This window comes from Gossypium arboreum, chromosome 2 (assembly GCF_025698485.1).
Source record: "Gossypium arboreum isolate Shixiya-1 chromosome 2, ASM2569848v2, whole genome shotgun sequence".
NCBI classification, from domain to species: domain Eukaryota; kingdom Viridiplantae; phylum Streptophyta; class Magnoliopsida; order Malvales; family Malvaceae; genus Gossypium; species Gossypium arboreum.
Window position 1 is genome coordinate 95,822,120 of NC_069071.1, and position 20,512 is coordinate 95,842,631.

At 35.2% G+C, this 20,512-nt stretch overlaps 3 protein-coding genes and 1 long non-coding RNA gene across 5 annotated transcripts; all 4 read right to left on the reverse strand.

The window, feature by feature from the left end:
- Nucleotides 1–2,360: 2,360 nt before the first annotated feature.
- On the reverse strand, nucleotides 2,361–5,457 carry LOC108450481 (ARM REPEAT PROTEIN INTERACTING WITH ABF2). Its single transcript, XM_017748129.2, has one exon. It carries the CDS (start codon nucleotides 4,476–4,478, stop codon nucleotides 2,622–2,624), a length of 1,857 nt encoding a protein of 618 aa, XP_017603618.1. The 5' UTR covers nucleotides 4,479–5,457; the 3' UTR covers nucleotides 2,361–2,621.
- Nucleotides 5,458–6,314: 857 nt separating this feature from the next.
- On the reverse strand, nucleotides 6,315–11,713 carry LOC108449979 (amine oxidase [copper-containing] zeta, peroxisomal-like). 2 transcript variants are annotated; one of them, XM_017747383.2, is made up of 13 exons: nucleotides 11,541–11,713; nucleotides 11,234–11,417; nucleotides 10,639–10,748; nucleotides 10,215–10,520; nucleotides 9,838–9,950; nucleotides 9,407–9,737; nucleotides 9,111–9,326; nucleotides 8,766–9,002; nucleotides 8,256–8,441; nucleotides 7,893–8,033; nucleotides 7,468–7,736; nucleotides 7,305–7,386; nucleotides 6,315–6,669 (listed from the first exon to the last, which is right to left on the reverse strand). In XM_017747383.2, the coding sequence occupies exons 2-13, from the start codon at nucleotides 11,301–11,303 to the stop codon at nucleotides 6,547–6,549; spliced, it is 2,184 nt and encodes a 727-aa protein (XP_017602872.1). In that variant the 5' UTR covers nucleotides 11,304–11,417; nucleotides 11,541–11,713; the 3' UTR covers nucleotides 6,315–6,546. The 2 variants fall into 2 exon arrangements, with proteins under 2 accessions (XP_017602872.1, XP_017602871.1); XM_017747382.2 differs by having other exon boundaries at nucleotides 11,234–11,709.
- Nucleotides 11,714–14,857: 3,144 nt separating this feature from the next.
- LOC108450124 (60S ribosomal protein L27a-3-like) lies at nucleotides 14,858–15,595 on the reverse strand. The gene has a single exon (XM_017747610.2). The coding sequence runs from the start codon at nucleotides 15,509–15,511 to the stop codon at nucleotides 15,071–15,073; it is 441 nt and encodes a 146-aa protein (XP_017603099.1). The 5' UTR covers nucleotides 15,512–15,595; the 3' UTR covers nucleotides 14,858–15,070.
- A 1,612-nt stretch (nucleotides 15,596–17,207) lies between these two features.
- On the reverse strand, nucleotides 17,208–19,626 carry LOC128283829 (uncharacterized). Its single transcript, XR_008274238.1, has 3 exons — nucleotides 19,507–19,626; nucleotides 18,953–19,036; nucleotides 17,208–17,563 (listed from the first exon to the last, which is right to left on the reverse strand). It is a non-coding gene; the product is annotated as an uncharacterized LOC128283829 (long non-coding RNA).
- Between the last annotated feature and the right edge of the window lie 886 nt (nucleotides 19,627–20,512).

A 20,512-nucleotide genomic window follows, 5' to 3' on the forward strand; every position in this document is an offset into this window, starting at 1 on the left:
CTTTTTCTTTTTCTTTTTCTTTTTATTTTCCCTTTTTTCTTCACTTTTTCTTTTCTTTTCTTTTCTTAATTTTCTTTTACTTTTTTTTGTCTTACTTCTACACTTCTTCATCTTTATTCTTTCTTTCTTCTGTAAAAAATCCCAAAATTTTCCCTCACTTTTTCACCATCCAATCATCACAAAAATCACATCTTTTAAACCCTTTCCTTTTTTTCTCCCCATTTTCCAACCACCATCAACCAACTCCCACCGAATAGAGTTTTCTCTTAAGCTTGTTTGGCTTCCTAGAAAATCTGAGTTTTCTTCCTTCCCTCTTTTTTTTTTCTTTTTTTAATCTTATTTTTTTTCTCACCAGCCAAACAGGCTTTCACTAGTTCTCTTTTTCTTTTTGTTATGCATCATCATATTTTTTAGTTCTTTGGGAAAGAAAAGAAACCTTTTTCATCAACTAAAAACTCAAGAGAAATCATGAATGAGATGGAAAAGAACATGCTCTTTTAGGAAGCTTGTTTGGCTTCCTAATAAATCTGGGTTTTATTCCTTCCCTCGTTTTTTTCTTTTCTCGTTCTTTTTTTTCCTTGCTAGCCAAACAGGCTTTCACCAATCCTCTTTTTCTTTTTGTTATGCATCATCTATTTTTTAGTTCTCTAGAAAAGAAAAGAACCTCCTTCATCAACTGAAAACTCAAAAGAAGCCATGAATGAGATGGAAAAGAACAAGCTCTTTTAGGCAGTTTGTTTGGCTTCCTAGAAAATCTGGATTTTCTTTCTTCCCTCTTTTTTTCTTTTCTTGTTCTTTTTTTCCTTGCTAGCCAAATAAGCTTTCACCAGTCCTCTTTTTCTTTTTGTTTTGCATCATCGTACTTTTTAATTCTTTGAAAAAGAAAAAAAACCCTCTTCAATAACTGAAAAATCAAGAGAAATTATGAATGAGATGGAAAAGAACAAGCCCTTCTAGGAAGCTTGTTTGGCTTCTTAGAAAATTTGGGTTTTCTTCCTTCTTTTTTTCTTTTCTCCTTTTTTTTTTTCCTTCCTAGCCAAACAGGCTTTCACTAGTCCTCTTTTTATTTTTGTTATGCAATTAATAATGTTTGCTGCAAATTTGCAATGGAGAGCCCATTAATAATAAGTAGTTGCCCACCAATAAATATTTTTGGCATTTTATGATATGGAGTCAAATTAAGAATAATTGCAACAAAAATGCAGTAAATTTTAGCTTTACATTTTATATATGATATCCAAAATTGTAGTTTTTTATATAATGGTGTGTGATTAATATGAATATAATTACACAAAAAAAAGGGAGGAAGAAGAAAGAAGAAAAAAAAGAAACAACAGGAAAAAAAAAGCAAAAAAGGAAACTAATTACACAACAAAAATTGGGGGAAAAAAGTCAAAAAGAAAAAAATAATTTTATTTTTTATTTTTTTAGATTATGAGATCATTATAATGTCATTTATGTTAGGTGTCACAATCTTATTCCGCCACTTGTCTTGAACTTAACAGGCTCGAGTACCAATTTAATTGACGAAAAAAATTCAATTACCAATAAGAGACAAGAAAAACCATTAAGTATCAATTTAAGAGAAGTTGAGAAGTTCATATACCAATTTTATATTTAACCTTTTTTTAATTAATCATTTATGTTATCATTCATTTGTTTCTAAGTATTTTATATTTAAAAAATTCATTGCGTAAAAATATATAACACTATGGAATTATTAAATTTATGTGATATAATTTTTTTTTCAGTTGTTCTTAATAAAATAACCCGTATAAAGCTCGGGTTGAAAACTAGAAACAATTGGCATTTATTTTCTTGTTTGCTCGTTAACCATCAGTGTTGGTATATTTTAGTATGAGTGGCACAGCCAGAAAACATGTTTTAAGTTTTAACTCCCTCTTTTTTCTTTTTCTTTTTTCTTTTTTTCCTATAAAAATAGTTGTAGAACGGTTCTCACACTAGGATTGACAATTGCACCGATGGTTATTACTGTGACAAATTGATCAATCACCATTGATGGTAAAACATTTATGTTTGAGATGGCTACACAGGATATATTGTTTCTATTGGCTTTTTACATTTATTAGCAACAATGGGTAAGAATCAATTTGATGATTGCTTTGCTTTCCCTTGGTCCTTCCTATATTCATACATCAGCTCAGCCCATGGTCTTTGGGGGAAGCATTTAAAGTTGTTGAGCTGTCTAGACTTTTGGTCTGGGGAACAGATGGCGACCTCAACTAGGGACCTATCCTCAAAATTTGTCCATGGAAATTCATAGCGTACAAAATAATGTAAGAAAGAACTATGAGGGAATAATGTAACAAGTTCAAGGAAGATAAAAATACTAGAAAAGGTTTGAAGGAATCAATTTGCTCATATAAACATGAAAGAAAATATTCAGACAATTGAACCATCAAAGGGCATATAAAAGCATCTAAGGTATTTTGAACAACGTATAGTTCTTAAACAGAAACCTGTCTATTGCTGAACCTATACTTTTTTCATCCAACTTACCAAATCTATTATGCGTATGCCCTGTTAGCTTTGCCTTCCAATTTAGGGTTTACCTGAAAAGCAAAACAAATAACCATAAACGGAAATATTGGGTGCATAATTTAAGGCGCATATAATTGCCTCTGAGGATGGACTCCGGTATGGGTATGGTAAAGGTTGAGTTGATAAATGGCCCTGGACACCAAGTCTTTCAAATCAGGATGTTGTGCAAACATTGTTCGATCTGCCCCTTCAATGGCAGTCAAGACCCTAGCTTGTTCCAAAGCTTTATGATCACCGGCATGAATGGCAAGGTAGCAAAGCAGTACCACAGCATGCAGTTGTGTCTTCTCGCCACATGTAAGCAATCTCATCAAAGGTGGAACACCATTAAACTCGATTATCGACTTGCAATGGTCCATACTGAGAAAATTGTCTGGAGAAGCAAATTTTCCCAATGCAATGGCAGCTTCCATTGCCACTTCTTGATTGTTGTTACCAAGCTGTGTCACCAAAGGACAAATCACTCGAGTCTCCCGAGCTGGAAAAGTTCTCGCCAGAGAACCAATTGATCTGATTGCCGGAATTTGCAATGTAGGGCTATCCAGTTCCTTGATCACCCTCAAAAGCTGATCAATAACAGCCTTAGCAGCAGATGAATTCATCTTGAAAGCCGCGCGTCTAAGATCAGAATGCCATTCAGCAGCCGCTGTAATCTCCATTATTGTCATCAAAGAATTATACTGTAGCTCACCTTGTTCTTTCTCCACCAACTTAGCCAAGCAAAGTAATCCTTTTGTCTCTGTTATCCTCCTACTATTTGAAGCACTCCCTTTAGCCAGCATCCATAAAGCTTCAGCACAGTTGATTTTCAACTGAATTTTCACTTCAGGGTTCTCATTTTCCCTTTCTTTCCTATAGTTTCCTCCCCTAGTACTACCATCCACGTGTAAATTTGAGTATGAATTAGCATAGGGTCCATAACTATAATTCCTTGAATTCGATGAAGTCCAAGAATTTTTCTCCATTTCTTTATTAATTTGAACTATGGAATGGATGCTTTGCTTACCCAAACGAGTACCAGAATCGTCCACGAATGTCTCAAACGACAACAAAGTGACCAACGGCCTAATCACATTCTCTCTGGCGAAATCCTCTTGAGCCACCGGATCATACTCCGCCATTCTCGCTATCAATTTCGCTACGGGGATTTGAACCTTCATCGGAGAATCTCGCAACACTTGAACCACAATTGGGACCCCCATTTCTTCAACAATACTGCGAACTCTTTCCGGTTCGTTTGCCAAAACAAGAAGGGCATTAGCCGCGGCGATTTGCGCTTCCATTGAGGAGCTTTCTTTAAGAAGTTTCAGCAAAGGAGGGACGCCGCCTTCTTCAACGGCTATCTTTTTGTTTCGGTCGTTGTCTTGAGCGAGGGAAGCGAGGTTGTTGGCGGCTTCGATTCGGTCGGTTAATTGGCCCATTTGGACGGTTGCGATGCAAGACCAAACCCAGGAGATAATGGGGTCGTTGCTAGCGATTGGAGGGAGGGAAAGGAAGGTTCCGCTAGCAGAGCCGTTGTTTTCGGCGTCAAGGACTCCCATGAGCCACTTCATGTCGCCGACGGAAGCGTCCAGAAGGTTCAGCACTTTGCGGAAATCAGCGGCGCTGGTGATTCTCACCACAAGGCTCAAGATGCTATGGCGCTTACACTTCCGGACTAAAGTGAGGGCCCGCTCTAGGTTTTTGGAAACCTCGGCGATTACCCGGCGAATCGGGCGTTCATAGAGGGATTGAACCGAGGTGGTGAAGCGGACAAGGGTTCGAAGCATTTGGGAAAGCCGATCCACTTGCTTCCCAACCTCCCAGCAGTCGGCTTTAAAGGACTCGGCCTCGTCGGCGGCGGAGCGAACTCGTTCTGCAAGCAATATCGGATAGGAAAGGTCGTCCTCGATTCTCTTTTCCCCCACCGAACCCATCAACACGTTGCCTCTTTTACTATAAAAATTCGTGCCTTTTTCGGGGATGAGTGAAGTGAAGAGTCAGATTTTGAGAATCTCAATCTAGTCTACTGTTCTGTTTGCTCATTCATTCTTCGCATGTTTGTTTTGTGTAGTCAGCAGCAGAGCTGAGCTCAGGCTTCTTTTAATAATTTATTTTCATTATAATTTTTTAAGAGAGGAGATGAATTAATTGGCTATTTTTTATTTGAAAAATGATTTATGTTTTCATGTCATATGGAGTACAAAATTATAGGAAAATGATCCTTTTTTTATTTTTTCTGATGTGAAAAAAAAAAAGAAACTGGCAAAAATGGCAATTAAGGTTCTTCTTCTTTAGAAAAACATATTTGGCATCTATGTTTAATGAAGAGGTTTGATTTACTTTTCATTATAAGGATGCGGAATATAATCTGTACCTATACAGTATCTTAACATCCTAAGCATAAAAAAAAATTCTCCCTCTCTCGACACTTGCCGACTCTAGGGTTTCCCAAGCTGTTTTGGCTCTTTGCATGGGCAATGTTTGGCCTCTTGTCTGATTAAACTAGGGTTTTTTCTCCCCATATCTAGCTTAATCTTCTTACAGTATTTTTTAATTGTTTCCTATTTTTGGGGGATCTTTGGTTTACACCTTTTGATTGTCTGTTTCAGGGGAGTTAAGGGCGTGGTTGGACTTGGAAAGTGGTTCGACTCTTTCTTGAATGAGGGAAGCTTCTATCTTGTTGCTCGAGTCCTTTTGATCATTTCAGTGCTCGTGGTTTGGAGAGGTTCTTAGGAGGTGCTAGAGTGGTCAAATCCACGATTTTGGGATGTCGTAGGACGGTTGTTTTAGCTTCGCGACAGCGCCTCTGATTCGTTTCTAGGTTGATGATGTTGGCACTACGTTATTTTCTCAAGTCTCACATATTTTTGTAAGAGCTTCATCTTCCAATGCCTTGATTTTTTTCCTAAGACTGTTAGCAATTTAAATAGGAAAATTGAAATAAGAAAAATAAGGTAATGTTACAAAAATGTTAAAATTTTAAAAATATAGTAAGAGTTAGATTGTATTTTGTTTATTTTTTATTTTTTATTTTTTCTGTTAAAAGTTTTATAATTATCTACTATTAAAATTTATATAACTAATTTTAACATATAGGGGTAATTTTAACAATAAAATAGATGAAACTTTAAAAAAATGATCATTGCTCTTTAATCTAACATATAAAGACTAATTTTTATTTTTTGAGTAAAGGATAACGATTACATATAATTATGTCACGTATACATTATTCTAATATATAAAGATCACTTTTTAACAATAGAATTTTACAAAATTTTTACAGAATGATCAATTTAATATTTAATCTAACATAAGGGATTAATTTAACCATTTTAATAAATTGACAAATTTACAATCTACTTACATTACAATGATTTCCTTGTAACTTTTACCTTTAATTAAGCTATTAACTTGTGAGAATTTCACAGAACAAGAGTAGGTTTGCTAATTGACATTTTAACAGCCCAAAAAATTTTTTATAAGACATCTAACATTGTTTAGTGAAATTTCTAAGAAATTTGAAAAATGAGTTAAATGGAAAAATTTTATGAAAATAAAAATTGATATAGAGATGAAAATTCATGAAAAAAATATGAATATAAAAATGTGGCAAAAAAGACCAAATTTAGTTACTAAAAACAACTTGACTAAAAAATGAAAATGAATTGCTTTGTTATTTTATTTCTTTCACCCGCACAACGGGTATACCATAGCACCAATATATATATATATATATATATATATATATATATATATATTTTGTATTGAAGTTATTTTTTTTAACACACTTTAAATGTTAATTAACTACAATCGAACCAATTATTCAGAGTGAAATATTACATTAGGATTCAACCCGAGTTAATTATATCACAAATGTTCAAGGGCGGTTAAAAAATGAGGACAAACAAATCCAGATGTTCATACTTATCTAATAACGTGAGGCCAATCAATGGCTCAATTGTTTGTAGTTTGCTAAACATTTTGCAGACTGCAGATATGAAATCAAAGCTTCGCAATTATCACATTTTGGATAGGCTTTGTTGCAATGTCGTTGTCCTTGAGCTCCAGATCGGTCGTGCTAGGAGGAACATCGACCGCAGGGGAGCAGTTAAAGAAACCATGTGGCTGCATTGCAGATACCAATGGTTAACTTCTAACATCATGCTTCTGTCAACCAAGCTGTAAACTTACTATATTGTGTCCAACTTAAAAGAAGAATTTCCGCATAGCATTTTCAATTGCAAGCGCAAATCCACACCATAAGCATTCTGACAATGCAGCGCAAGAGCGGGACCCTAATGACTCACACGTTGTCTCCTTGACGAGGTGAGTCATTCCCTTCCTACTTACTAACGCTGCTAAAGAGAAAAGTGAACTGAACAGGCTTGAAATGCATGATCCGGACTTGCGCTCCTCTTCTAAGAGTTGGGATGCATACGAAAGCACAAATACTAGAATTTTGAGCAGGCTGTCTACGTCAAGCATTTTGTTTAACATGCAAGCCTACCACGATAGCGATTTGTGTCTAAAAGGGACAATGTGTAGACAACATCTTCAAACTACATAAGACGATGGACAACTTTTCGAGTCCAAAATAAGATCCTATGCAATAAACTTGCATGAGATGGAGTAACCCTTAACTTTGATATCGTTATGAAAATGATGAATTAACAGAAAAGGAAAAAGAATGTTAATATATTCTATTATGATGAAGCAATCAAGTGATGCAAAGAGTGAATGTTATTAGGATGAGTGTATACCATAAGCATAAAGCCAATGCGATCAACGGGCATGACTGGCCAGTCTTCCAGCCGAGGAATATGTATCACTCCAAAGACATACCTGATACAGAGGAAAATTAACATGTTAGATAATAAAATGCCTAGGATTTCATATGAAGTTATCTGATGTGATTTTACTAACCACAGAACTACATCAGCTTCTTCTAAAGAACGATTCTGCTTAACCCAAGTAGCTAATCCCTCCCCAACACGTGGATTTTGATTTGGAAACTCCCCTCCTGGATACATTTCATCATGTGCATAGGGTGTGACCCAAAGATTATGTTTCAAGAAAGCAGCTCTCCTTAGAAATTTCGCCTCAGATCCAGCCAGTGGCAAACAATTTGAACCAGGTACCAGTTTGAAACCTGTTAGCTGCCCAGTCCGGTTGACATTTCTTGTGTTTCTAACCTAATTTCGAAAATAGAAAGTACAGTTGACCAATCAAGTCACTGGAATTAGTACCTCACCATCCACACAATATTCAGAAAACCTTTGTGAATTAAACACCAGTAAAAATGTATATCCTTGTGATTTAAACAACCGAGTATGAGAAAAATTACTTACAATCCAGTGGCGTGCAGTCAACGGATTACAATCACGCATTGCTTGCAGTTCAGATCTCAGTAGTTCCTCTTCAGCATAGAATGCGTTATTATGAACATTATTCTTCCCGGGTTCTTCAACTTTAAGATTCACCTCAACAACCTGTACAAACCCATGTATTTGCATAAACTTACGTTTAATAACTCCTAACATTTCTAAAGGAGCAAAAAAGAATGGAAAATGAAGTGACAAATCTCATGAACATGTTACATATGTAAAATACAAATATATAATGGATATCATAAGATGCATTACAAACAGAAAATGTCAGCATAATGAAGGCAGAAAACAAAACCATGATAATGGGATAATAACACAAATTACTTGATTAAATGCTTCACCAGGTTTACAATCTACTGCCATGTCCATGCGAGCCACAAAAAAGTGTTGATGAACAGGGGCATATAATCCAGGAGCAATGGTTGTGCCATATTTCCGAGTTTCACCAGGCTGCAAAGCTCCTAAACTGAGAATTCCAGTGAGTTTAACCTCAGCTTCAATTTTACCATCCTATAACAAGCATCAATCATTGAAATTTTAAGTAAAGCTACTTTCAAAATGAGGGAATATTCCCCCTTAAAAGCTCAAGAAAATGGTAGTGGGACCATTAGATAGAACTAAGAGATATGATTAATGTATAAGCATCCTCATTCAAAAGACAACCTGAAGTTGAAATTTGAAAAGAAAGGACTGAATATTCCTGCTTTTGCCATCAACGAAACATGCTAGGGGCAGGTCTCACAAATACTTAAGAATAGGCATTAGTTCGAAGATGAGCATAAGAGCCAATTCGTGCAAAGTAAGCAAACAAAATCGTGGTAGACACCAACTTGCCTGGTAGAAATGCCAGAAAAATCCATACTCATAATTAGCCACAGTGCATATAAACGACACTGTTAGCCTTCTTGACCGGCGGACTTCTGCTAAACCAGTTCTCCAATCTTGATGCTTCCATAAGATACCATGGTCCTCCTCATGCAAACAAACACAATTCTCAATTGTTTCAACACCTCCAGTGAAATTTGTAAAATGAGCATCAAAGTACTTGATATATCCCAAACAATCACAACCCTAAAGGAAATAAAGGCAAAGCACAGAAAATTTCAACTTCAATTAATCAAATGGCATATCGAAATGAAACTCAACAAGAAAACATTAACCATGAAAGAACTGCCAAACCTTCTTAAGAGAATGTGCATTTTTACCCAGCCCATCTTCTCCTGCATCAAATGCATTCTTCCTATAATGCGGATCATTTGGATCACCATAAGGAACTACCATTTCAACAAAACTTAATCGATGAGCTACAGGCCTCCGACCACGACTACCATCAATATAAGCAACAGAATAGATTACCAGACCCTCCCTAGGAGTGAAACCAATCCGGAAATTCCACTGAAACCAGAAATTAAGAATAATATATATTATGACATCTTGAATTGATAGAAGGTATAAATAGTTTCACAAGCAAGCACCTTCTGCCATGCAATAAAATTTCCATTGATACGAAAACTGGGACCTTCAGTTTGAATAATTTGTAGTGGTTTCACATCACTCCGATCGACACCTCCTCGTGTTTCACCAGCAGTGTAATTTCTTAAAGGATCAGCTGGTGGAAGGGGAACAAGTTTGCGGTCTTCAAATTCAATGACCACCATATTTTGCATGTCAACAAGGACATGGATTCCCTCAACCGGACGAGCATAACCATTTTCCATGGGGCAGTCACTCTCAGTTCTGCAGAAGATAAGTGGTTTAGCAAGTCTTCGGCTAGGGGCATCAGCATTGGTATGATATCCTGCACACCTATCAAAAAGTGGAAGACATTGAAAGTACAATGATAAGAAACCTGCATTGGATGATTTTATAGAAAAGAAAAGTGTAAGAATCTAACATGATCACTTACCAGGGATCAACCATCACAAGATCCAAATCCTCGATGCCCCTCTTCTTCATTGCCTCTCGAAATGGAGGAAAATCCTTCACAACAGCCTCACATTCAGCATATTCCATGGCATCCTATAATTTGAGAAGTAAAAGACACTGATTAACAAACATGTCAGTTACAGATTATCAGATAAGCTAAGAGCAAGAAAGATGATAGATACGAAACACAAAACAGGTTAGCAGCAAATTAAACACAAATGCTATCCAACCCATATACTAACTGATAAAGTAACTTATTGAAAGAACATAATATCAGTGTTCTAGAAGCAGGGATATAAATATTGATGAGAACCACAAAATAAAACCTGATTGAACCGATGGAAGACACATATTTACCATGGGAGGCTGGACATTTGAAACAACTTTAGACGAAATGACTTTGCCCCTATGGTGGCCTCCTCGAGTTGCAGCATGAACTTCTGACAATTCAACTATCCATATACTAGTCTCATTGGACCTTTTGTTGTAAACCACAAGTCTTGCTTTCCGTGGAGGAAGTTTACTAGGAATCACAGGTCCACCCTTTGTCCTAGGGAGTAATGAAGGCTGGAAAGGAGGAAAGAAATATGCATCTGCCAATGCAACAACATGCTTATCTGGTTCCACCAAAACCACCTCAATAAAGCGCATGCTATCTCTCACCTAAAGAAAGGGAAAAAATCATTTCTTTCATAGAAAATCAACATCAAACAATTTCTCCCTAAAATGATAGCATCAAGATTGAAGCAGGAAAACAAGTAAAATAGCCCTTTGTTTTTACCTCTGGGGTTGCTCCAGCTGCCCTTACAGTTGCCACCGCCACCGAGATTTCAGCAGCAGATAATGGATCCAGAGGATGGCTGGTCTGAGCCCTTGGCATGATTGAAATTCCTATGCAAACAAAATCACCAGTTTGTACATGAAATATATAATCAGATTATGGCCAGCCAATAGGATTGACAGAGAATCATTTAGATTATTTGATATTACATAAATAAATGAAGCAAGTCAAAAGCGTCTTCTTATCAATGCAAATCTGACTTCAAGGAAATATATAAGAAAAACCATATCTACATAAAGAAGACAAATGTTTAATTGCAAATAAAATGTTGTGAAGTGAAAGAAGGGGAAAAATCTTATGACAAGCAGGATTCTCATTTGATACCAGAAAGATTAAGACCTTTCTTTCTTAGACTTCAATTCAATTACACAGCTTTCTCAAACAAAGCCTCCCAGTTCTTACTAACTACTCAAAACAACTAAGAGCGATAAGGGAAAATAAGAAAGAAAATATAATGTAAATTTGTGTTGAATTATAAATAAAACTTAAAAGGAGAATTATCCAAGAAAAGTGTTTTAATTGAATTTAAAAAAACCTTTGCTGGTAGTAGTCTTAGTAGCAGGAGGATCGGCGATGGTCTCAGCAGGTCGGATCAGGGCTGCCATGGAAGCTGCCTTGGGGATGGGATCCTCGGAGGGAGCAGCAAGACTCCAGTTCTGCAAAACCTGAGCAGAGGATGAAGAAGAAGAAGGGGTGTTGTTCTTGTGCGTCGCTTTTTCCTGAGTTGAGGCCATTGCAAAGGGTTAGCAACCTCACAGTATCCACCGCAGAAATTGTCACTGAAATATTCTAGTGACATACAGCAAGTACTATGTCTCTGGTCTGGATTCTCAGTTTCTAACCTTCAAAATTCGGAAGCCAAATGGAAGAATAGAAAGTTTAAGACAAAAGGAGGAAATTGATTGGTTTTAAGACAAAGACAAGGGAGAAGTGGGCTTAGATGGTATTTCTATTTGGCTTCACACTGCAATATGCCCATCACTTTTTATTACAATTCAATACAAAGTTGAAATACACGACTGCACTCCTTGGTGGAAGTTGGTAGGATGTGGTGTGGGAAACACGAATTATTATTAATTAAATTAATTAAAATATTAAAAAAAATTGTGTATTATAATGATGGGTACAACTTAAATAATGACTTAGTTTACGCTTAATATCTTTAATCATTAAATTATTATTATAAAATTTAAAATTTTAATTTTTAAATAATTAATGAAATTATTATTAATATAATAAGATGTGACATAAATTGGGATGCTATTTTAATAGTATTAATTACATTTTGGCAATACATTACTAGATAACATAACTATTAGTTAGAGTGTAATATAAAAATATTTAATATATCATTTGATATCTAAATTTGACATTTCTTTCTAGTGTAGCATGTATGTTAACTTTTATTTAATCTTATGTCTGTATTTGACAAAAGTTATATATTTTAGAATAATAAAACTTAATTGATAATATTTTAATTAATTATAAATTTTCATCAAATTAAATCTAAAACTTGAATTAAACACTAAATATTTATCTTCCAATACTAATATATATTACTTTTATCAAATATAGGTATGACATTGAACTAAAAATAACATACATACTGCATTAAAAAATATCAAACTCATATGCACTAACCTCTAAAATTAATATAAATTTAACGCAAATATACCTATAAATTTAACACAAATATACCAAAACATAATTGAAATAACTTATAAATTTTCAAATTTATATGAATATATAATATATTATACAATTATTATATAGAAACATTATACATACATTTTTCCCTTTTTCTCATCTTTCTTTTCTCCCAATTACCCTTCGCATCTTAGTTTATGTCTATGGTTACTTGTCCACTAAAGTTATTGGAAAATTTGTTTATGAAAAATGATTTTATTGCAATTCAGGATTTAAAATTTTTCATAAAACCGAATATTTTTGGTGTGATTTTCATAAAGTCAAATTTAATAAATTAAGGAGATTTGTCAAACCTTAAATCTAATATTTAAATTGTTCTAACTCATGATCTTCATTATTCTCAAATCTTCAATAAAATGATTTTCATTATTCTCTAACCCTCTAACCCGCAAACGTTAAGAGAGTATGCTCTGACTACAAGACGAACATTAAAACTTTCCAATAAAGTAAATTAATTTTCTCTAAAGGGAAAATCAAAATAATTTCTCCGATCTAAATTATAATTGTTAAAAGAATTACAATCAAAATCTAACAAATTGGATTCACAAGTAATCACAAAAACGATATTTATTTGTGTTCATCAAAACGATCTCAAATAAATTTTCATTAGAATTTGGTAGAGTAAATTTTTTATTAAGAGCCTAATTTTTAATTTTAAAATTTTAAAGATTAAATTCTTAAAAATAAAAGTATGATAGTATAAAACATATTTGACATATTTGATACATACATAAACTTTTAAAAATCTATTTTAATATTTAAACTTGATATTATTTATTAATGTGGACTTATGACCCAGTCATAAAGTTTCAACTGATGCCAAAAAAAGAATAATACAGTCAATTATACCATTTTTATTTTAAAGGAAAAAAGACATTAAATTTATTTAAATTTTGTGGGACGAGCGGCAGCGGTGGAGGACTAACGCCTGCTAACTCTAAAACAACCAAAATAAATTTTGGGGCAAGCATTTAAATTTATTTTTAAGGCGTTTTTCTTATTTTATTTGGTTCAAATTTAAATTGAAATCCTTGGCTTATTTTGGAATTAAAAAAATCTCTGTTAAATAATGGCACATGTCCTGATAAATCAGAAACTAACACCATTAATCCAAAGTATCCCATTGATAATCCACATCAAAGTTCAAGTACTACATCATATATCAAATATGACGTTAAACCATTTATAATTTTACTCAAAAAAGACAACCTAACTTAATGTCATCCATGGCAAACAATACCCACATTGCTTTTATTTGATTGTATGACTACCACGGAGATTTGGTCTGTACGCATCAATTCTGTGGGAGAAAATATTCGTATGTAATTTTTTTAGTCATCAGTGTAGGTTTGTAAGTTTAGATGAATAGTACGATATGCATGCAATATCTAATCTCGTCACCACCGCTCTTTATATTAGCAACCATCTACATGCACTGTGCAAGGCTTTTAAAACTGCTTGCCTCGTATCTAATGGTATCTAATGGTGCTCAATTATTTTACTTTTGTTTTGATCTTGAACAATGGATTAAAAAGAAGAGTAAAACGGGTTACCATTTTCGTTAAAAGCACATCTTTCTGCCTCAATCTCTCATAAGAGCTTCCAATTTTGCAGCTGTTCCATTCCGGGATGGATGCCAATTGCCATGGTAGCTTTCGGGATGAACGTGGCTGCAGGTACGTCAACACTCAACAGCTCTTTAATATGCCGAAATGAATCGGGGACGGACATCCGAGAAAAGCAAAACTCATATTGCTAGTGGCAGTGATCTCTTCATTTTTCATCGCTCTTGGTATAGTGGCTATTCTTCTTATCTTCCGTGACAAATACCCAGACTTATTTACAACCATTTCGCAAGCTAAAGAAGCTGCCAAGGAGCTTATTTTCAATGGATTTTGTTGACAAACATACATTCCAGAAATTATACAGGGTAACAAAGCATGCAAATGTTGGGGGCAGGGGCAGGGGCGGGGGAGGAAGCTGAATGGCAAGCTCTTGTTGCTTCTGTTAACATCGGGTGTTACCATGTCTTTGGCGTTCCAATGTGTCTCGTAATGGACTTCAATTGCGGTATGGGTGTTAAGGTAGTTCTCTGCCTAAGAGGAAATTTAATGGAATTGGATGAACTGGGAGGGAATTGGTGTGGAAAGAATCAAGGACGATAGGGCAAAATGTCATTTTTGGGATGATTTATATTAGACCTACTGTCGCTAATGCCAAGTACTAATCACTGAACTTGGGTGCAGGTTTCTGTAGTTGAAAGATACGATTACAAAATGGTTAAAAAAAAATTATAGGCTTCATCTCTTGCTCTGCACATTTTGCCTACAAACTTCAAATCATATCACGAGCAGAGCGAAACCGAACAAACTTGGACAAGTACATTTAGATTTGATATCATACGAGAAAGACAACGAAAGGTGCAATAAGGGGCAGGGTAAACACAAGTCTGTTTAAACCAAGTCATTAAGACTAAACCAACGACATTCAACAACGTAAAACACAACAAAACAAACATAATAAACCCAAATCGTCGCAGACTTCATATATAATTGACCAAAATAAATTGAAAATCTCATTTCTAGATCAACTCCAAACAACATAAGATAATAATATAACAGAAATGTCATTCAAATCCAAAAACCAAAAAAACAGAAAAGCTAACCTAGGCGGTGAGCACAACAGCACCACCAGCCTCCTTAATCTTCTTTTCAGCTGTCTTGGACACCAACTTAGCCTTAACCACGATCGGTTGGTCCTCGGGCAAAACACCCTTTCCAAGGACCTTAAAGTACCCGAACTGGGTCACGTCGATCATCGGCGCGGCGTCCTTGTTGGCTTTTGCCTTCACGTCTTGTGGGACGAGAGACCAGAGCTTGTCGATGTTGACAATGGGGCAGTAAAACTTGTTGCGGAGCTTGTGGAAGTACCTCATACCGACTTTACCGAAATACCCAGGGTGATATTTGTCAAAGAGGATCCTGTGGTGGTGCATGCCTCCGGCGTTTCCACGACCTCCAGGATGCTTCCTGTGCTTACCAATACGTCCGTGACCAGCGCTGACGTGACCGCGCTTCTTGCGGTTCTTCTTGAAGCGGGTTGTCATTTTCGTATGGGTGTGGAAGTTGGGAGGACGAAGTGTAAAGAGCGGCCGCGAGAGGTGTAAATGAAACTAGGGTTTTGTGCGAATTATATTTTGGAGAGGAATTTTTCGTTTCCTGATTTGCCCTTACTCTAGGGTTGTGGATAATTTATGGCTGTGGTTCGGCCCTAATGAATGGGCTTTTGGCTGAATGTGATGATTGATGGGCTTTAAGGAGGTAGATTAGCATGTATCGTGCTTAAATTATTTTGTAGTTTTAAAAATTTTGGCAAATTAAAATTTGTGTTACATGACTAGCTACTAAGTCACCTAAATATTGACAAGGCTTGGGAGTGTATAAGCAGAAAAAATGAAATATTTATCTTTGGGTATTTATGTCATATTTTGTATATATTTTAGTGTGTCATATGGTGTTGAGCTTGAGCACCACCAAACCTTGTTTATATTAGTTATAATTTTTATAGGGTAAACTACTTGGTTGGTTACTCAAATTTTAAGATGTTTTCATTTTTACCACTCAAAATGAAATCTTTGTAATTTGGTCGTCTAACTTTTAGGGTATTACCATTTTAGTCACTCAAACATTAAATCTCTAACGATAGTTAACTGTACATATCACATCATATTTACATTTCATTTTGGTCACAAAAAAATATTTTTTAAAACATTGATTGGGGTAAAAATATAAAAGATTAAAGTGAAAAATCAGTAGAAACTAAAATAATACACAAAAATTGTCAAATTATAGTTGTTTATCACTGTTGTACACATAATCAACAGAGATGAAAAAGGAGGAGAGGGAGCAATGTCAAAGAAGGCTAGTTCACTAGACAAACAGGGGGACTAAGGATGAATACTTAATGTGTAGTGAAAAGGATCCCCCCTACTAAGTGGAATATTGGGAAATTTATAGCAGAGGCGAGGGCCCAAGCCCAACCAGGTCTAAATTGAGGTAGGGATATAACAATAATCCCTCATTTGAAAGGTAGGTTATAAAATGACCATTCATAGAATGTTTCCTCGTCTAGTAGTTGTTGCAAATAAAATAACGGGTGGTCAGTTTGAACAATTTATAAGGAGAAGATCCATCCTTGATGAAAGGAAAGTATAAGGAAGTGCTTCCATTTTGAAATTCCTAAAAACTTTAATTTATAGTTCGATGGGAAGTACAGTGATTCGCGGGTGGTCTCTTCCTCAAAGAGAGCATATTCGTTGTAACACCCCTCGCCCGCATTCGACGCCTGGACGGGGTTCGAGGTGCTACCTGACTTTTACTAACACTTTCATACTAAACAGGGCCATGAAATCTCAAATAATTAAAAACTTTTCTTTTCACATGCAATCTATCCCTTATGCGAGCTTACGAGGCCCAATACATGCATTCGGGTTGGTTCGGGACCCAATTGAGAACTCATGAAAAACTTAGAAAAATCTCTTGCGTTAAGGCTTCACACGCTCATCTCGCTTCAGTAGTATGGCGAAAATAGGCTAATTATCAAGCCTTTTGTCACTCTCACACCACATGCATAGATACATACTTATCCGATAACATACAACGTGGCATAAATGAGCTCTTAAACATCTACAAACATGTTATGCTCAAGTTATTTTCTTATGCAATAATTATTATAGAATTTGCCCATATCATTACCACATACTAGACATAACTATCATTACATCACAAACCATTCATGAAGCATTATTAACTATTTACCAATCACTTAATCTTGCATTAGTTACTAGCTCATCTATGAATCTCAATTCAATCTCTAGGCATACATGTTGTAAGCCACATCACAAGAGATAATAACATACATGCATAAGAATAATCATATGGGCCCATAACGTCATTAGCCGACATAGGCCAATTTACATGACTAATACTACCTTAATAACAAGCCAATGCCTTTGGCTAAATCATAATATTACATACTCACGTTAAAACCCTATACATGCCATAGACTCGAATCACTTGAGTTTACTTACTCCGATAACGTTAACTCGATAGGGTGATAATATCTCTGACGGCCTCCAACCCGAGCTAACCTGAAAACTCTAGAAAACATGGGAAAGAAGGGGGGTAAGCTTTCGCTTAGTAAGTTCATATGAAAACAATAAGCAACTCATTAACTTGTTTTATCAATGTTTACAACATATTCTCAAGTTCACTACAAGCTGTCTTCCTGAGCAACAGTCACTAAATTATTTATATCTGGAGCTACGAAACTCCAAATTAAGTTCTGTTAATTTTACCTGAAACTAGACTCATTTATCTTTCTTTCATAAAATTTCCATAATTTTTTACTTAGCCAATTAGTACAGTTTATTCCTCAAGTTTGCTCCTGATTCACTGTCTGACAGTTTCAACCCTTTTGCACTAAAATTCAATTATCTCATAGTACAGGATTCGAATAATATTCTCGTCTATTTCTCTTGAAACTAGACTCATATGTATACTAACTAATTTTTTTCTAGAATTTTTGGTCAAGCCATTTAGTACATTTTATTAGTTAAAGTTTCCCCTGTTTTAGGGTATGACTACTCTGACCCCTGTGCACTACGAATCGAATTTCTCCATGTACAGAATTCCAATGACCATGCCGTTTGTTTCCCTTAAAAATAGACTCAATAAGGAATCTATGCAGGTAAGGTATGACTCTTAATAATTTTTGTACAATTTACGGTGAATTTATAAAATCAGAACAGGGGATCTCAAATTCATTCAGACCCTGTTTCACAAGAATTTAAATATCACACAATATAGAATTCTTTTTCTCCTCTATTTCTTTCATATGAAAATAGACTCATTAAGCTTTAATCCTATATTTTATTCTGCCTCTAACTCATTTTCCACTATTTTTAGTGTATTTTCAAAGTTACACTAATGCAGTAACTCAAATCTGTCAAGGTTAAGTTACTCATTCATGGTCATTGTTCATAATATTAATACAACACCATTTTATCCATCATGGTAAGAACACATATTATGCATCATAGATCATCACATATCAAGGCATTCTCATAGGATTAGTATACATACTTGCACAACTCGTAACATAACTCGAGTGCATACTCACCAATGACTTACCTCATTGGGACCATCATCAACTCTTTCCTTGGATTGCCCGTTGAACACTTGGAATACTAATTAGATACTCGGAAAAGCCTTTGCACATAAGTGCCTCAATTGTAGCTAAAGCTACCTCATATCTCATGACATTTCAATGCTCACTCTCGAGCTAGTCATCTAGACTCATAATTCCTAGTGACATGTCACTCGTATCCTATTCTATTCCTAAGGTTCAAACGAGATTTTTCCTCGTCTATTAAGGCTTTGTCTTATCATATTTCTATTAATCACATACACATTAATATCTGTACAATTCATGTAATGATAACATTTAAATACATGTATAGCATGGTATTGTTTACATACAAACTTACCTCGATACCACAAAGGTGAAAAGGACATACTCGTCCATAAATCGATTTCTTTCCGTTCTAGGTCCAAGTCTCAATTTTCATCATCTATAACATCACATTTAGCCTACCAATCAGTCACAATATTCATATGGGTCTAAAAATCATATTTTACAAATTTTCATTTTGACCCTAAACTTTTGCATATTTGCACTTTTGCCCCAATGCTCGTAAATTAATTTTTATCACATTTATTTACTCCTTGAGTCTAGATGAACCATTTTCATAACTATAGCAACTCATAATTTCAACTATTTTACACATTTACAACTCATTTTACAACTTAGCAATTTAGCCCTTTTTAAGGTATTTTCATGCAATTTCTTTCACAAAAGTTGTTTATTAGACAACTAGGACTCATAATCTTCCATAAAAACACAGCAAACAACACATTTACTCTCATGGTAAAACCCTAGACTCTTCATCATTTTGCAAAATAATCCCCTCTTATGAAAGCTTATGCTTTAGGGGTTCCAAAAATACAAAAATCATCAAGCAAAGACATTAAAAACACTTACAAGAAAGGGAAATATGTTGCTGAAATTTTCCAGCTTCAAAACCCTTTCTTTGCTGCATATTTCGGTGAAGGGGAAGAGAAAAATGATAGCTTTTTCTTTTTTTTTTTATTTGTTAATAATAAAACTATTTTGTCTAATTTTGACTTTTCAACTATTTTGTCTCCCATGGCCTGCCATCACACTTTCAATGGCCTAATTTCACTTTAAAGACCCCCAATTTAAGATACAAGGCAATTTAACACCTTTAGGTATTAAAACACAACTTTTACTTTTTACGCGATTTAGTCCTTTTTCGAAATTGGACTAGAAATCGTTAAAATTAATATACCAAAATTAACATGCAATTATAAAATCATATTATAACACATAAAATAATACTAAAATAATTTTCTCTGGCCTCGGAATAGTGGTCCCGAAACTACTATTCCGACTAGGCTCAAAATCGGGCTATTACATTCGTTAATAGCAAATGGCCCTGATTGGGTGGTTAAAAATAGACGGTCACTTATGGAAAGTGATATGAGGCACGCGGGTAGTCAGTCATTGAGTGACCATCTAGGCGATGGGGGGACGCTTACGGAAGGTAATGAAATGACCCTACTCCTAGACACATAAAAGGAGACTTATGAAAGGTAATAAGGTAACCCTGCTTCCCAACACATAAGAGGAGGCAGACATATGGAAGGTAATAAAGGCCCTACTCCTAGACACATGGGGAGAGGTTTATGGAAGGTGGTAATGATGACCCTACTCCTAGACGCGTGGGGGAGGCTTACGGAATGTGGTAATTATGGTCTTACTCCCAAATGCATAAGGAGGGGCTTACAATAAAAAATCATTTGTAAACCACGCTACTATAGGCCTTCGCAACATGAAATTACATGAAGAATGAAGTCCTGTCGTGTTTAATTACAAATGTGATGAATGCAGAATCATAAGTATAGAACGTAGAATTTATAGATATGATGTATTAATAAATAATGGATGTGACTAGAGGTGTTCATGG

What these genes read in the sequence shown, in the direction of transcription:
- LOC108450124 (XM_017747610.2), bottom strand. Translation starts at nt 15,511, where the DNA reads ATGACAACCCGCTTCAAGAAGAACCGCAAGAAGCGCGGTCACGTCAGC.
- LOC108449979 (XM_017747382.2), bottom strand. Translation starts at nt 11,432, where the DNA reads ATGGCCTCAACTCAGGAAAAAGCGACGCACAAGAACAACACCCCTTCT. An exon ending in CTTGTGATGGTTGATCCCTG is followed by an intron (nt 9,738 to 9,837) that starts GTAAGTGATCAT and finishes ACTTTTTGATAG; the next exon opens with GTGTGCAGGATATCATACCA. An exon ending in ATGCACATTCTCTTAAGAAG is followed by an intron (nt 9,003 to 9,110) that starts GTTTGGCAGTTC and finishes TATTTCCTTTAG; the next exon opens with GGTTGTGATTGTTTGGGATA.
- LOC108450481 (XM_017748129.2), bottom strand. Translation starts at nt 4,478, where the DNA reads ATGGGTTCGGTGGGGGAAAAGAGAATCGAGGACGACCTTTCCTATCCG.